This window comes from Eleginops maclovinus, chromosome 11 (genome assembly GCF_036324505.1).
Source record: "Eleginops maclovinus isolate JMC-PN-2008 ecotype Puerto Natales chromosome 11, JC_Emac_rtc_rv5, whole genome shotgun sequence".
Taxonomy (NCBI): domain Eukaryota; kingdom Metazoa; phylum Chordata; class Actinopteri; order Perciformes; family Eleginopidae; genus Eleginops; species Eleginops maclovinus.
The window spans coordinates 23904167-23921393 of NC_086359.1; the positions used below are offsets into that span (position 1 = coordinate 23904167).

General features: G+C 42.0%; 1 protein-coding gene across 2 annotated transcripts in view; it reads left to right on the forward strand.

Annotated features, from left to right (window-relative positions):
• Positions 1-17227, forward strand: part of opcml (opioid binding protein/cell adhesion molecule-like) — a 288170-nt gene that overhangs the window by 123912 nt on the left and 147031 nt on the right. Inside the window, exon 2 of one of the 2 annotated variants that reach the window (XM_063895191.1) lies at positions 1104-1179. In XM_063895191.1, coding sequence (XP_063751261.1) covers positions 1104-1179 — 76 coding nt within the window. Of the gene's footprint in view, positions 1-746; positions 1180-17227 lie in introns of those variants that run through there. The other variant, XM_063895190.1, reaches the window with a different exon arrangement.

Consider the following 17227-nt stretch of genomic DNA (forward strand, 5'->3'; position numbering starts at 1 on the left):
TAAACTCATATTTCATGTCATAGCTTTAGATGGATTGAAACTGTTTCTCCTTATGGAAATGTGTTGGGCCATTCCAGCGTGTCGGACACCATATCACTTTGCTAATTGATCCCAATTATTATGAGAGGGAATATTCTATCACTTCACAGCAGCTCTGCATGCTTACATTACTGAGTAATACATCAAAATCCATGATCCTCTCACATGCAGGGGTGCTCGCTATGAAATCATCCCAAATTTGTCACAGACAATAATATTTGTCACATTGCTTAACAGGAGTGTGTCCTGTAAACCTCCTTAAGGGCCCGATGGGGGCGAACACAGCAGGCTGCAGTCCATATGGTCCTCATGGTACAGCAAGTGATGGTAGGCCTACTTGGAGATTAGAAGAGAGGTAGAGAGGGGGGGGGGGGGGGGGGGGGGGGGGAGAACAAAGAGGGGGGGCTACTTCTGGAGCTGTACGCACTTAACGAAAGAAGCAGATCCTGAAGGGAATCCATCCCTCTGCTTACACTGTGCAGTTGACTCACTGTGGCTCAGAGACAGCAGGAGCGGAGACTCGGAGGACAGACACCCATATACACACACACACACACACACACACACACACACACACACACACACACACACACACACACACACATACATACACACACACACACACACACACGCACGCACACACGCACACACACACACACACACACACACACACACACACACACACACACACACACACACTTGGCTGATGCTTCTCTCACAGCATCCATTTCACGGAGACTCCAGCTCGCAGCGGAGGACACGGTGCGCATTTCTCTGAACCACGGAGCTGCTCTCTCCTCAACTCCGTTACCTAGAGCGGCTGGCGGGCGGAGCGACACTTTTCCTTGCGTTTATCCACACTATTTCGAGCCCGTTTCCTTGGAGCAAAGAGGAGATTCTGCATCCTGTTTGTGGAATTTGCAGCTCAACGGAATATCTGACGGTTCAAGTTTTCTTGGAAGTTGCGCAGTGACTGAAAATGAGGGGCATTTGTGGCTATTTGGCGATTCCTGGGAAATGCCTTGTGGTCCTCGGACTTAAATTGTTATTCCTTGTACCTGCAGGAGTTCCAGCCAGAACCGGAGATTCAGTATTAAAGGACAACATCACCGTCAGACAGGGGGACAGCGCCGTCTTAAAGTAAGTCTTTCTAACTGTATTTCATGAACACATCACTCACATCCTCCGCTCTCCTGCGCCATGGCCACACTTCTGTTTCAGAGTGCGCGTTTATACAAACAGCTCATCAAGAGCAACGGTCCAGGAGTTACTAAAGGTCATTATAATCTGCATAAAACAAACATCGTCTTTATTTTGAACATGAATTGTAACTGCGGGCGGTGCATGCATGCCACGCAAGTTATATAAGGCGCAGAAGTCGGTGTTTAGCCTCTCCTGCTCATTGCCCTTGAATGTTATTGATCCCGGTGCTTAATATCTTGTTGAGGATGCACACAGCTGAGACCCTCGCATTCAGCATGAGGGGGGGAGAGGAGGGGTTGTGCACGTATTGATTTGAGGATGTGACACAAATGCAATTATGACTTTAATTTTCAGGGCTGTTTTGTGTTCGTAACACTTCATAACATGCTTACGAACACTGGACAGATCATTTTGCTGTAACAACATTCTTTTTCGGATACAGACTAGATTTGACCTTATCGAACTAAATCATATACATTTCCTTATCTCCAGTTCCATACTATTCCCTCTCTGGGTTTTACTGTGTCTTTATCACATGTGATAGGATGAGTGTCTGTATCTTCTCTGTCGTCACTGAGTCATTCCTGTTTATGTGTGCCTATAAACTGTGTTGTGGGCTATAGTATAAAGCAGGTGTGGTGGTACAACTTCAGATTCCCTGAAACATGTGAGCTGGGCCCCAGCTCAACCTACACAGACACACACACACACACCAAACACAGAAGTCTGTCATCTCACACATATAATTTATCGTAAGCCATTATTTGACTACCTTGGTATGATGCTAAAGAAGACAAACATATTCTGCATGTTTGTAAAGGCCTTGCAGACAACAACCTTATAAAAGCAACTTTGTAAATCTGTATAAATATAATATAGTCACATAGTCTGCATTTATTCTGCCTTTTTCAGCTTTGCAACCCCTTTTAAGAGATTTAACTTATACAATTCAGCATTCACACACATTCACACAGAGGCGGAGGCTGCTATACAAGGTGTCACCTGCTCAGGGAGACTAACGTTCACACACTCTCACACACTCGTGGCCCTGCCATATGGAGCAACTTGGGGTTAAGCATCCTGCCCAAGGACACATTGACGGTCTTGGGGTTGGAGGATGACCACTCCACCTCCTGAAACACAGCGCTGTGTGTTCCCTCTGCCATCTGCGGGTCACAACGGTTCACCCGGCTGAGATATGAGCTATTTAGACCGGAGTAATCGTACAGTTTAATGACTGTTGACACAGACGGTCAGCTAACAGCTTGCCTCTGCACTTTCGCTCGATGAGGTGGAAGGTCATCATGCACCATAGCTGCATCCGCTTACCATGGAAGGGCGGGGGGGGATTGTTGTCCAAGATGGAGTTCTGTTTATGTTCTCGGACAGAGCCAATAATTCTCACCAGTTTCTTTAACAAAGTGTTATTCTCACCATGCAGTTGGTGGCCTCGTCTGGGAGAATGTTTTAAAGTATTCTGTTGGATCTAATGAAACTATTCCACTCTCCACACTGGGGATGGTGACAGGCTTAAATCCACCTCCTGCTTCTTTGTCACGCTGATATTGAGCTGCACATGCTTGCACATGTAGCAGCTGACTGGACTCTTCTGGCAGATGTTCTCTTAACCTTTGCACCCCACAATAAATGAGTCATCAAATATCTTGAGGAGCTGCCATGACCCGAGTTAAATCCTAAAAGCACAGGTGTAGAGAGTAAATACAGTTACCCATCCAGCTCTGCATTCAGCCAGCAATCTGCCCAGGAGTGAGCTAGTCGGTCCATTACCCAGGAAAGCATGTTGTCCACCTGCACCGCTTTGTGCTTCTCCCTGAGCATGAGGGGCTGGGTGGTGTTTGAAGCACCAAAGAAACCAGGAACATCATTGTTGCCTGGCTTCTGCTGGTGCATGGAGCTGGTGCATCATAGCATTTTTCACACATCTGGGAGCTAACTGAGATGATCCTCGAGCTCCCTGGGGCTGGAGCTGTGAGGACTGCCTCTCTGTGAGAAACCCCTCTAACTCCCCCATTGCCCAGTCTCTGATGCAGGAGCTAAGGGCAGCTGGCTGCTGAGGTAGGATCCCTGAAAGGGGGGCCTTGACCAGGAAGTCATGATACAATTCTCTTTATTGTCCTCATAAGGAAATTTGTTAAGTTCCACAAAGATAAAAAATCATAAATACTACATAGTACACTTTGAAAGAAAACTGCATATGCTCACATGACGTACACTATATGTACACCGTTTGCACATAACACAGACAACATGATGCCCTATTGCACAAACTCCAACATTTAAAATATACATTACATTTGTTTTTTGAGAAGAAGTGTTGATATTGGTAGGAATGAGTGTACCGGTTTAGCCTGCTTTTGGGACCCTACATCTCTTACCAGAAGGAAAGAGCTGGTTGAAGGGTGTGGGTGGGATAAGATGTAATTATTAGTGCCTGTTTAATGATTGACTTCGCATAAATGGTTTGGAGGGATTGATATTTTTGAACCCCAATCATTTTCAGAGCAGTCGGTCGGGCGGTCTGTTTTTATCTGCACTGTGAGGTCACCATAGATAATGCTGTCTATCATTGCCATGTAGAATAAAAGCATTCTGCTCTACTCCATAAGTCTTGGAGGGGAAACTGGAGATGAGGTCGGCTTTGGTGTTGATCTCTTATATGATCAAAATAACAGGAGGAGTAGAGAGTTCAAAAATGGTATTCACTGAAATGTTGTCTGAAAATGGCCACATTTTGCCAGCCAAAAAGGGCTCTCATTTATGTGATATTGCTGTTTGGAAGTCAGTATGTCATGTTTGTAAAATTACCCTATGGTAAAATGACTTCAAATCACCAGGAGCTACACACACGTTTCATTCCAGCTCAGATCAGGAGTCTGGTTCTGTGAGCCAATTCACCGAGGCTTTACAAGGGTTAAATGTTTTTAGCCCACAACATTGATGCGATCCTAACAATATGTTTTAATGAAAGCATGTTGCATCTGAGTGGTTTCCTGTCGCTGGCAAAATTCCTAAGGTGCAATTTTATTTCTACAGGGCTGTATTATAAAGACAGTCAGGGGCAACACAAAACAGAATCATTCTCACATAAAGAAAGCCCCTGCCAACAGGAACTGAAGCAGATGTGAGCAGCACAGTAATTAGCAGCATTCAACACAGCTTTGGTAGCAATATTACATTTTTCAGAAAAAAAACCAAAACAACAGGAACAATGTCTGAATGACAAGTGAGAGGGAAGGGGAGGATTTCGAATTTCAATTTGAAGCCAACAATTTTGCACATTGGTACAACGGAGGTGAACTTGTAGGCAGTGGTGATTTTATTTTCATATCTTAACAATCCATAATTCACTTTGAATAATTGATTTTAGATACTGGAATGTTGCCAGTTTTTGTGTGGTAGTTTGAAAATAAATTCTGTGGGAGACATACAGACTTGTCTGCTGTTGAAACGATGGTGGCATTAACAGTTTATTTCAGGAGATGACTACTGGTGACAATTAATCCAATCCAACTTTATTTCTATAGCTTTTTTTAAACACAACAGAGTTGACCAAAGGTCTGCACATCAATAAATACATATAAATATATATATACATATAAAAAGCAAACAAACAGATAGGACATAAAACTAATGTAAAACGCAGGACAAGTGAAGTATAGTAGTATTGGCTTGTGAGTTGATGACCGTAACAACATCACATATCTTTAAATAGTATTCAATAATATCAAAGATGAATGCTTCTAAAATAACTTGTTTAATATTAGGTTTTTTTTACGAGTTGATACTGAAATGGAAAGCAAACCAGTGTGCATTGTTTGTTATTAACCTCCAGGTTTTGTTCTTAGTGTCCTAGTTTTTTCTAAGTTCTTTAAAATCTAAACTGTTCAATATTAATGCTTTGATTTTTTTGATTTTCTTTTAGTCATTTAAATAATCTGTGACTGTATCCAAATAATGAATGATATGTACATTTTGTCTAAACATATTAATATTCTAAGATAATATAAGAGATGTTTTTGTTAAAAGGCATGCTCTCAGATAATTATATATTTTTTTTGTGCATCCCAAATTTGAATGAATCCTTTCTTCTTCACCACAGTGCTTGTCACTGCTAACTCTGGGATTGACCTGTGCAGGCCTACAGACAGATACCTGTCTGACACCTGCACATCATGAGTCTATGGATGGGGAGAATTTGATCCAAGGACACTTTGTTTTTTTGTTTTCCTAACATTTTAGAGACTAGACATGTATTGATTGAATCGGGATTGTAATTGACAGTAAAATAAAGAAGAAAATCATTTTCATTATTAGAACATTTTCTGAATTTGACGTGCGTTTTACTCACTGAGAATTCTAAGGATAATTATGAGTCATTCAAGAAAGGCAAGAAATAATTTGACTTTGAAGTCACGATTTAGCGGCATTCACATATGGTGTTTCTTTCAAAGTGTTTTTCACTACTGTCATACATAAATGCAGACATCAAAACATTTCTTTCAACTGACACACGCATGCCCTCATGGCTTAATTTAAAGGAATCATTTATATACCTGCTTGTGTTTTTTTATTTTTATATTAGACTTTTTTGCGATAGTGTTTTATATGACAGACTCAGTATATTCACTGGAATGGCTGCCATACATGTAGAGACAAAGATTTCAGACACATTGGAGTGGTTTCTTAATTTTTCCCGGAACTGTATTTATATGGCTACATATATGGCTGCCCTCGACTAAAGATTTTTTTCTAGTCGACTAATCGTCTGACGTATGATATATTATGATTTATGAAAAAAATAAAATCATAGTAGCCTAACATTTTTTTTTTCCTCTCCCAAAACGGTTTCAGTTTCAAAGGCTGATAAATAACCTTATTATAACAGGATGGTACGTTGTGCTTCACATGAAATATAAAATACAACTGTAATAATTAACCGTTGAAATATAAATTCAACTGTAGATCGTAGAAAGCACAGAGTCACAGCGCACTGCACGGACGGAGCAGTCCGCCCGGCAGCGGTACAAACAGCAGAAGCTCGGTAAGGATTCTTAATGTGTGTGAATAAGCAGCAAGCACACACACTGAGCATTGGGTTCTAGTTTCTATAATTCATACCTGAAAATAACAACCCAATAAATACTACACAGGAAATGGATACAGCAACAAATATGCTCGTCGGCAAAGATCCCTCCGCACATCCGCCCTGATCATGAAATGAAAGCTTGGGTTGATAGTTTTCTGAGCTCAGAATGATCATATATTTGATATATGTTGATACAAAGCTAGGTTACTGCCTGACTCACTGCTGCTGTTTTCCTCCGAGTCTGAGAAGGACACACATCGTCGGGGATAATAAAGCTCCGTGTTTTGTTATGATGGCGTGGATACGGAGGCACCTTTTTTTCCAGCGGAGTTTGCTTGTCACCTTTTTGGGGCTCGTCCCTTACATGCTCAGAAGGATTGCACACTTTGGATATCCTGCCCGACAAAATAACTTAAGGAGCAGGCACAGCTCTGAATGAAGTCTGAGGGGGTTTCTGGCTGACGCACCAAGGTTTTTCTGGAAAACCGTCCGACACCTCAGGAGGGGGAAGCAGGGAACCATCCAAGCTGTGTACAGTAAGGATTGGACGCTGTTGACCTCAACTGATAGTGTGTTAGGGCGGTGGAAGGAACACTTTGAGGAACTCCTGAACCCGACAACTCCAGCCCTCTATGTTACAGGCGGAGCTGGAGTATGAAGGGGGATCAACTCCAATCTCATGGGGGGGACTGAGGTAGTCAAACAGCTCCACAGTGGCAAAGCCCCAGGGTGGATGAGATCCACCCAGAAATGCTGAAGGCTCTGGGTGATGAGGGACTGTCATGGTTGACACGTCTCATCAAGATTGCGTGGAAGTCGGAAACAGTACCCGAGGAGTGGCAGACCGGGGTGGTGGTTCCCCTTTTTAAAAAGGGGGATCAGAGGTTGTGTGCCAATTACATTTGCATCACATTACTCAGCCTCCCCGGGAAAGTTTACTCTAAGGTGCTGGAAAGGAGGGTCCGGCCGATTGTCGAACCTCAGATTGAGGAGGAACAATGCGGTTTTCGTCCTGGTCGTGGAACGACGGACCAGCTTTTCACTCTTGCAAGGATCCTGCAGGGGGCCTGGGAGTACGCTCATCCGGTCTACATGTGCTTTGTGGATTTGGAGAAGGCGTATGACCGGGTTCCCAGGGAGATACTGTGGGAGGTGCTGCGGGAGTATGGGGTGAGGGGGTCTCTACTCAGGGCCATCCAATCTCTGTACTCCAAAAGTGAGAGCTGTGTCCGTGTCCTCGGTAGCACGTCTGACCGATTTCCGGTGAGGGTTGGCCTCCGCCAGGGCTGCGCTTTGTCACCAATCCTGTTTTTGATATTCATGGACAGGATTTCAAGGCGTGGTCGTGGGGGAGGGGGTCCGCAGTTCGGTGGGCCAAGGATTGCACCACTGTTTTGTGCAGATGATGTGGTCCTAATGGCTTCATCGGTCTGTGACCTTCAGCACTCACTGGATCGGTTCGCGGCCGAGTGAAGCGGCTGGGATGAGGATCAGCAACTCCAAATATGAGGCCATGGTTCTCAGCAGGAAACCGATGGACTGTCCACTCCAGGTAGGGAATGAAGCCGTACCCCAAGGGAAGGAGTTCAAGTATCTCGGGGCCTTGTTCTCGAGTGAGAGCACCTTTGAATCCCCCAGTCAGAGCTGGTTGATGTGGCCAGGGAAAGAGAAGTTTGGGGCTCTCTGCTGGAGCTGTTACCTCCGAGACCCTGACGAAAAGCGGGAGAAGATGGATGGATGGATGGCGTCATAGCACATGCAGCGCGCAGTGGACCTTTTTTTTCACCGCCTAATGATTAGTCAAATAAACATATTTATTGTCAGTGAAACCTTAGAAATTCCTAACCCACCCCCACACACACCTTTCCTCATTTTCAAATCTCACTCAGAAGTGATGAGAGTACTTTCCTCTAATGACCAGGTGGGTATTATTTCCAACATGCATTACAGCTCGCACTTGGAGATATGCAGGCTGTTCTGATTGAATGGCTGCTTTCAAATCAAATGAAATGACACAAAGGCCTTCCCTTAATTGTAGCCTTTTCAGAAAGCTGTGTAGATCCACACTGCTCAATGCTCTTCATTAGACGAGCCATTAAATGTGCAAGGCTTGTGCTGATTCCTAACACCTAACCAAGGATACGTCTTTCATTTTGCTTTTTAATACATACTACAAACTTCTATTAGAAACCTATACGCCAAAATAAATATATAAAATAAGAAGCAACTGTAGGCGGTTAGCCTAATGCCAAGTTCACACTGCACGATTGTTAGCCCAATCGGCCGCTCCCAGACGGATTTTAGAGCTCGGGGACGAATCGGCGTTAAAACGAAGCTCGGCAGTCAGTGTTTGATCGTTATGTGTGAACTGCTCAAGAGCGAGGTGAGAGACTCCCCGACGCCTCCGCGACATGTCCCCGATGCCTCCCCGATGCCCGACAGATATCTAGCAAGCTAAATATCTGGACGTGTCGGTGAGTCCAAATCCTGTAATGTGAAAAGGGTTGTGCCTGGTAATGGGTGCGCCGACGAGCTAAAGCCAATGAGAGCGCAAGACACGGGGTGAGGAAAAGCCTCGGGGAGGAGCTGCACAACTTTCACAAAAGAAGAAGAAGCGTTGTCCAACACAACAAGTCGACACAGCTGTTTGAAACCTGATTTTGAACTATAAAGTTGTAGCTAGGCTACACAATTCACTGAAGTTAACATTTGCTGATGTGCTAACAAGCTTAAGCTAAGTGATTATTGACAGTTTCTAGTAAATCATAATAACGTTTGAAATCCGCCTCATTTCCCGTGTCACTTCTCGCGTGTATTCGTGAGAAAACCTAGTTTGGAGACCAGACAGACTCCTCGGGGAATTTCTCGTGGTGACAAATCGTGTAGTGTGTGACCCCCTGTTGCAGTTCAGTCGCGTAGTGTGCACACCACAACGACTTCAAGACTCCCTGAGCGAGTTGTGTAGTGTGAACTGGCAAGCGATCTGATGACTTTGAAAGTCGTATTGTCTGTGCAAGGCATTACATGCTTTCTCCAGCGTGTTGCTTTTAATGATGTAGCAAACACTCCTTGTATCTAGGTTTGGTCTGTTTTGTCTCAGAGGTAGTTGGACAAAGACTCACTCCTGCAAATCTTAGTTCAGGATCACAAATGTCTTTTGGATATAAAAGATTTTAACTTGAATAGATGTGTATCCGGCAGTCAAACTGTTCACCTCTACAGAAATTCCACACATCAGTACATTAAATGTAAAGGAAAGTTCTGGAGCAAGGACTCGGAACACAATGAGAACACGGGAGAGCTCGCCTTGATGGCAGACACTTTTATTGGAAGTTACGGCTGAAGAATTAAGACATTTGCTATAGCCATGATGTGACACAGCTCCTGCCTAACCCACTCCAAATCCCAGGTATTTATTTTGTTTTAGACAAAGCTCTTCATAAAGAGGGAAAGTGGTAACCAAGGTCGCATGCCTGACCCTGGCTATTGGAGTAGAGTGATTAACTGGGTGAACAATATTTTCCTCAACATTCAGAATGCAATAGTAAAGTATTATTGGAGATTTGAGTGAGGGTTGTGTCAGGCAGACAAACTTTCTGTAAAGAGTTTCTGCACTGAAAAACCTTGACTTTAATAAAGTGTAAATCAACAGATTTCACATAACTGTATTAGGTTAGTTGAAAGCAATAATCTTACGTTTAAAGAAAAAAATATTAGGTTCAACTTAATATTATTGCTTTCAACTAACCTAATACAGTTATGTGAAATCTGTTGACATAATACATTTATTTAAAGGTTCTTTATTATACAAAATGCCCTTTTTGCTGTCTTAATACATAAATATGTGTCCCAGGTGTGTAAGGAGACTCACAGTTCCAGAAAATACAACCCTCTCTCTTTTCCTCCTTACCCACATCTCTAAAAACGGGAACGAGCTGATCCAGATTTGCTGCCGATATGACGTAATGAGGAAAATGTGGGCTGGCTTTACATTGAACTCCTGGCAACGTCCCACCCACGTGACACGTCCCAACCTATCGTCCACCATATACAGTCGCGAGCTGATGCTGCCTTCCAGTTGAACTGGGAAGTGGGAGTATTCGACTTCCCAGTCGAAAATTTCAACTGGAAGGCAGCATCAGATCGGACTTCCTACTCGGAAACCTCGGAGATACCTCGCCATACCCCAGTTCAACTTTCAATTCGCACACAACATGGCTTCCCAGCGTGTAAACAGTCAGGAAACACGTTGATCACATAACATTTTTAGCTCTTCAGTATTATTTGTGTCACATTAAATCACCTGTACATAAAGTACCGCTCATCTTCTATCTGAAGATATGTTGCTACGATATTTGTATGCAAAAAATATTACAAAGCGCTGTTATCAACCGGTATTGCTAACAAAGGCTAACCCGAGGTAATTGCTAAATCTGTAAACAAGGCGAACGTTCATGGCTTGCTTTGTTGGAATACTTAAAATAGCCTAGTGTAAAATATTGTAAGGATGTTCCAAATAGTTTGCTATATGATACTGGAAAAAAATATTACATACATATACATATTTTGACTAGATTTGGCCTTAAACATTGATAGGCCTATGCAGATACAGCTGTGTATTTGTGTTCAGCAGGATGTCTGCAGGAGGGACTTGGAGTTGTTGTAAATATAATACATATAATGTCTCTGTTGTAGTGGTAAACACTGAGAAGTGTTTCAGAAATAATGCTGGATGTGGTTTGGAACATAACATGTTGTTTAATCACGGCAGCGTTTAGCTGAGTTTCTCCTGGTAGAAAACTCTCTTCAGAGGAGAGATCATGATGCTCCAAAGGGGCGTGGCCAGCAGCAGCTAGTTCATTTAAAGCTACAGTCACAGAATCAGCACTTCAGGAACAGAGCTGAAATAGAGGGGGGTGAGGCATGCTACAATGGGTGATCTGTTTGCTATTTTGAGCAAAACATTTCACAGACAAGTTTTGTAGATAGGACCCTACAATAAATTGTTCAAATATAGCATAATAGGAGACCTTTAAAGTCACTGTTTCAGTTTTTTCAGTGTGTCAGCCTGATGATCACAGTATAATGAATTAAATAATGACTCTCTACAACACTGGAACACGTATAAATCAGTTCAGCAGGTGGATGGTCAGGATGGAGGTCAGGGGGTCAGGTTGCCATGTCCTGTTCTCGAGCAGTCTACCAGGGTTGCATCAGTCTGCTAGCACTTTCTGGACATCCATATTAAACAGGTTAGTTTTCAACATCTTTGTGTTGTCGTAAATCACTGAGATAGTCATTAATTTTTAATATCTAGGAACCTATGCGCCGTGTTGCAGTCCGACCAGAGCCTCCACTTATGAGAGCCAGCCACATCCATTACAGCCTCTCTCTGCTGTCCCCTCCCTGTTCATGTTTGGCTGCACTTTTCTGATATCATTAATACTCATCAGCAACACCTTCCATTCATGCCACATTCTGCCAGGCAATTCACGCTCTACTACCTTCACTCTCCTACCTACTTTTTCCTTCCTTTTCTTTGCACCTTCTCATCCCTCTTACTCACCCAGTTGCACTCTGAAAGCCCCACACTTATTCTTTATGAACACAAGTAGCCCTTAAGGTGTCGTAAAACCAGGATCACATTTTATGTTTGTTGAGGTGGTAAAATATTACAATTAATTACTCTCGTAAAGCATCTGCCCATTTCCTTTTTACAAAAAAAATCTGGATTTTCACAGCTTTGTGGAAGAGGTAATTATAAAAGAATTCATCCATCACCAGATAGTTGCAGGGCCAACGTTAGCAAATCCTTCTCCCTCTGGAATGATGGCAAAAATCAGATTTGATACACTCCTTGTCTCTTTCTTTTTGTAGCTCATCCACACACTCCTTATAGTCAAACATATTGCATATATTACCTACTGTGAAATATGCAAACATGTAGATTGCACTCAAACACAGGCTCGGCATTTTTCAAAGGGTAGTACTGCGAGCACCAAATTGTGTGCCTGTTATTTCACATGTTGTTTACATATTCTACTCTGGTCTGCACTGCGGGCCACGGCCATACAGTGGTTGAAAAAGACCACATGAGCTCCCTAATGGGGAGTCCACTCTAATTGCCACCCTGCTATGCACCCTCTTGTTGGGGTACAGAGTACACACTGTACTTCAAATTCTTATGTGGCACACAGGATGGGCATTTTGAACTAGTAGCCATCCACAGCATCACTAAAGAAGTCTAGCAGTAGGGGAATATCACAATACGGGAAGGAGAAACCAAAATAAAGAAAAGATAATACTCGCCGCATCCTCAGAGTATTGCAGTTTTCTCCTCATTTTAGGGTTCTGTTACTTGTTGCAGAACAATGGCAGTAAGGGAGAAACACTGTCATCACTGCAGGCCCTCACCCTGAACTACTGCCATATGATGCACTGTTGGTGTACATTAAAGCATCTCTTGAGATCTATGCAATGCTCTTCATCCGTACCACTTGAGATCTCCCTAATTTCAGAAATGAGATATCTTCAGCCGTCTGTCAACACAAAGTACTGGTCTGCTCTGACCAGACAAATCGTTAATTAATCTCCTGCCACTCCTTGGGACCTGGATCCTGGCCTCTAACGAATGGATCCCTAATGAAGGACTATTGCAGAGGAAAGTGCCCCACATTGAATTTGTTCCCTTGCCAATGCCGTCTCAAGGACTGTACAGCTGAGCTATACTTAGAACCAAGGAAAGGGTTTGACGTCACATCTTTGTTCTTACATTGTGTTGAGGAGGTTCTGTGAGGGCAGCGCTGTGATGAGATTAGCTAATACTGATGAAGCAGTTTAAACATAAACCAAGCGGCCACAGAAGACAATTGGCAGCAGCAGGCAGTAAATATGGCTGTAAATGGGAGTTGGCTGCTGGCTTCAGCTTATGAGCGGATCACAGTGTGCAAGCCTTCTCATGAACATGTCTATCATGCAGCAGGCAGTGCATTACAGTGATTATGTTTAGATTAGCAACTTGTTTATCGCTCTCTAAGACCATTTGTGGTGCCCCCATCCCCCTTCAGTATTAATCAATGAAAGCGGCATGAAACAGGGTCTTTCTTGTTTGGACCTATTGACTGGGCTACTGGAAACTTGACACGCTAATTCTGCTTCTTTAGCATGCAGCTTGTAAAATACCTTTTGATTACCCTTCACAAAGTGACAGGAGTCTGTCAGTCAGATCACATGAGCCCATTGGGAATCACACAATCCCACAGCTCCATGGCTTTCTGAGTGATATCACATTTTTTAATGCGCGTTGTTTTGGTACGGCTGGTTTAGACATGTTGAAATCGATAAGTGCCCGTGATTTATTATAGCAACCACTTTTCACTGTCTGAGGGCATACAGGGAGGAGGGAATTCGTCTGAGTCTGCCAGCTGATGGTGCTCATTAATATGGATAAAACTGACAAGGAGTCATCTGGGAAGAATGTCATACCACATTAGACAAATAAGTGGCTGAAACCACTGGCTGTAATGAATTGATTAGCCTCACATTGATCACCCCTTTCTCTACTGTTAATCACATCTGGGAACCATGTTTGTGTTCTGGAATGCTGCGATTGTGAAATATGAAACAATCAGTGAATAAAACTTAATTTTATGTTTGTTTTTCTTTTGCTCTCAATTTATTTAAAGGTATACTTAAAAATGTGTAAAATAAAAGTTGAAAAACATCCTTATCCCACCAGTTTCCTAACTGAGATAAAAGCTCTAATATTAAGTTTAATTAATTAATTAAATTAATTAAATAATATTGCTTTCAACTAACCTCATACAGTTATGGTAAATCTGTTGATATAATACATTTAATTAAAGTCAACCTTTCATTTTTTCCAGTTTGTAAAATTATCCTATATTCTTGGGCAGTTAAATCAATACTTATGGCTAATATGGCTGATTTTCACAAGGGAGATACCAAAATATCAGGATTTGAACCAACAAAGAATGCATTCACAGCAAAACAACTTTTATTACCCCACCTCATATTAACCCGGTAACACTGGGGGCCACTCTGCTCAGAGTAATCTTCTTCTGTCAGCCCCGAGCAGCTGTGTGGAGCCGTCAGGGTTCGGCTCCTCGGCCAAGGGCATATTGACAGTGAGGAAGTATGAGGAGAGATTACATGAATTGATGAATGCAAAGATAACATGAGGAAAAAGCCCCTCGGGAAAGTATAAACCCGTCATTCTTTGGAGTATAGTCATCGTTACCAGACCCCAGGCTGAATCAGTAGTTATATTTGTGCCGTAAAGAGAGACACATCCCAAACTCAGCGACTTTGTTGGTTTCAAGGCAAACCATATTGCTCTCAGAGTGCGACAGTCCATTCACAGAGCCACTTCTCTAACCTGTCGATTGTCGCCACCTTGTCACCGTGAGAAATTCTGCAGTGCTTGAATAATAAATGAAAGTCTGGAAGGAGAAAAAAAAGAAGCTGTTGTAAAACATTTCTGACATTCACAATTTAATGCTGGAAAATCAATAAAGCCAATTCAACAAAAAGCATTTTGTGTTCATCAGAAATAGTCCAACTGAACCGGGTTGATATTTTCTCCCTCTGTGTCTCTCTTTATCCCCCGATACAAGAAGCTATGACCTTTCTCCTTGTTTCTCACCATCATCTGTGCACGAATAAACAACGTCCTTTCACGGGACCCAAGAACCAACAGCTCGGGATATTTTTAATGAAGAACCAAAAACCATTAAGCAGAAAAATCTTTCTAATGGGTCACAGTAATAAGTAAGTGAACTGCAATAATGTGCAGATGAAGCTTTAACTTTCAATATATCAGATAGTTATCCATTTTAAACTGCATTTTCCTTGCTTCTGTATTAAGGATATTTAGTAAGTGTGTTATTTAACAAAAGCAGAAAGTTTAGAAAGTACACCGCTGGCCCGCTGTGAGGGGACCGGTGAGTGGAGCAAAACACGCGTTTAGAGTTAGACCAATCACACTTAGCTATTTTATCTACCTCTGCCTAATCTAATATATGTGATAAATATATTTATTTTATAAACAGACTACGGGTGCCGAAGATGTTACAACGGAACACAGGAAAAAATAACAAAAGCATCGGCAACTGCCATCGGTGAAAGTCACCTCATTTGCCGATGTACCGATGTAAGTAAGTAGGGCGAACATCGGCCGATCCCAATGTCTGGCCAATTATCGATGCATCCCTACTCATAATGTTCATGTATTTTCACATACAACAAAACATTCTGTCCCAATTTGTATTCAATGTATTGTTGGGAAGTTTTACACTGACATTTACATACATGTAAATATAGTGACCCACATTCTATGACTTTGATCAAGAGCAACCAGCAGGATGAATTTTCTCAGTTTTTAGTGACATACTTTATGTTGACACTCAATATACTCAATATAACCATGATGATATTCATAGCAAGAACGAAAACATGGAACAGTAATGTTTTGGCCAACATTAATTTTCTTATAAATAAATAAAAAGGTACGCTTTCCTTAACTTTGTTGTTTTAACAATTGCGACAAGGAAATGTACAGAGCAGCATCATTTACAGAACAGATCGCTGTAGTTATGTACTTCAGTTTTCACTTACATGTTCTCCTTTAGAAAGGTTATATATTGTAATCGCTAAAAGTGTTTTACTAATATCAAATTATATATTGTCCATCTTGGTTGCTACTTTTTGAAGCTTTTAAGCATTTTTTCCACGACATATTTGAAAACACAAAATAGTTTGAGGTCCAAATGAGGTGTGGAGGTATTGTGTATAACTGGTGCCTGCACCTCTTCTACGGCACAAGTGTCTCTCTGCCGTGTGCTGCACGCTCTCTCTATTCACTCAGAGTCGTATGAGAGAAGCTCAAGTACCAACTCCTCTACTCAAGAGAGAAGATTATGTATAATTGAGGAGGCCAGTGTTGAGTTTGCCCTACATATTTTGATTTCTGTCTTTGTGTTCCTCTGTAGAGGACATCACTGAGAAGTACTCTCAACAGCATATGCTCTAAAGAGCTATTTAATACAACAGTAGCGACCAGTAATAAGCTGCTTTATCACATGCCATAAAAACCAAATAGATATACCTTCAAAAGGATACATGTGTTCCTTTGTATGCATTTTAATAGAGACAACCAGCCTGGGGTTGCTGGTGTTAATATGTTTTTGGGATGTTGAAGAGATTCCAGTCTGTTAATATTATTATGGTTGAAAGTTCAATTGGATCCTAGTTATTCGTTATTTATTATGTATATTGCAACTTTATATATCCGCAATAAAATATGAAGACTATTGAGCTGTGTTATCTGTGAAAGCCCCTGAATGGAGGCACTTTTCTGCAGGAAGCTGAATCCTCTGTTGTTATTCTGCTTTCTGCTGCTGCCCACCCACACCCTGATGCTTGTCGATGTGATTGACCTTTGTAGTTTTTCACCGTGAGGCAGGGCGGTAACCAGGTCTAAATAATAAGCCCATAAGCTTGACAGGATGTAATTCATTTCTCTGTGTGGGCTACCTCATAACCTTTACTGTTCACACTCTTACTGTCTGCTGAAGCCTAATGGTTGGCTCAAAGCACAGTGAGCCATAAGGAATATATAGACCATAGGGCTCAAAAAAAGTGCTGGTTGATTTTCACGTGTTGGGAAAAGCTATTAAATCAAACTTTTTTACCCAAAAAGATAAAAAGAAGAAAGATTACATTGATCGAATGTGTTAAAGAAAATATTTGATGTCTACAATTTGAGAAGGGTACACATTTGTAATAATCAATGAAGCTATAAAATGTTGATAAGTTAATTATAAGATTTCATCCCATGCCCCTTTATCAACCTACAAA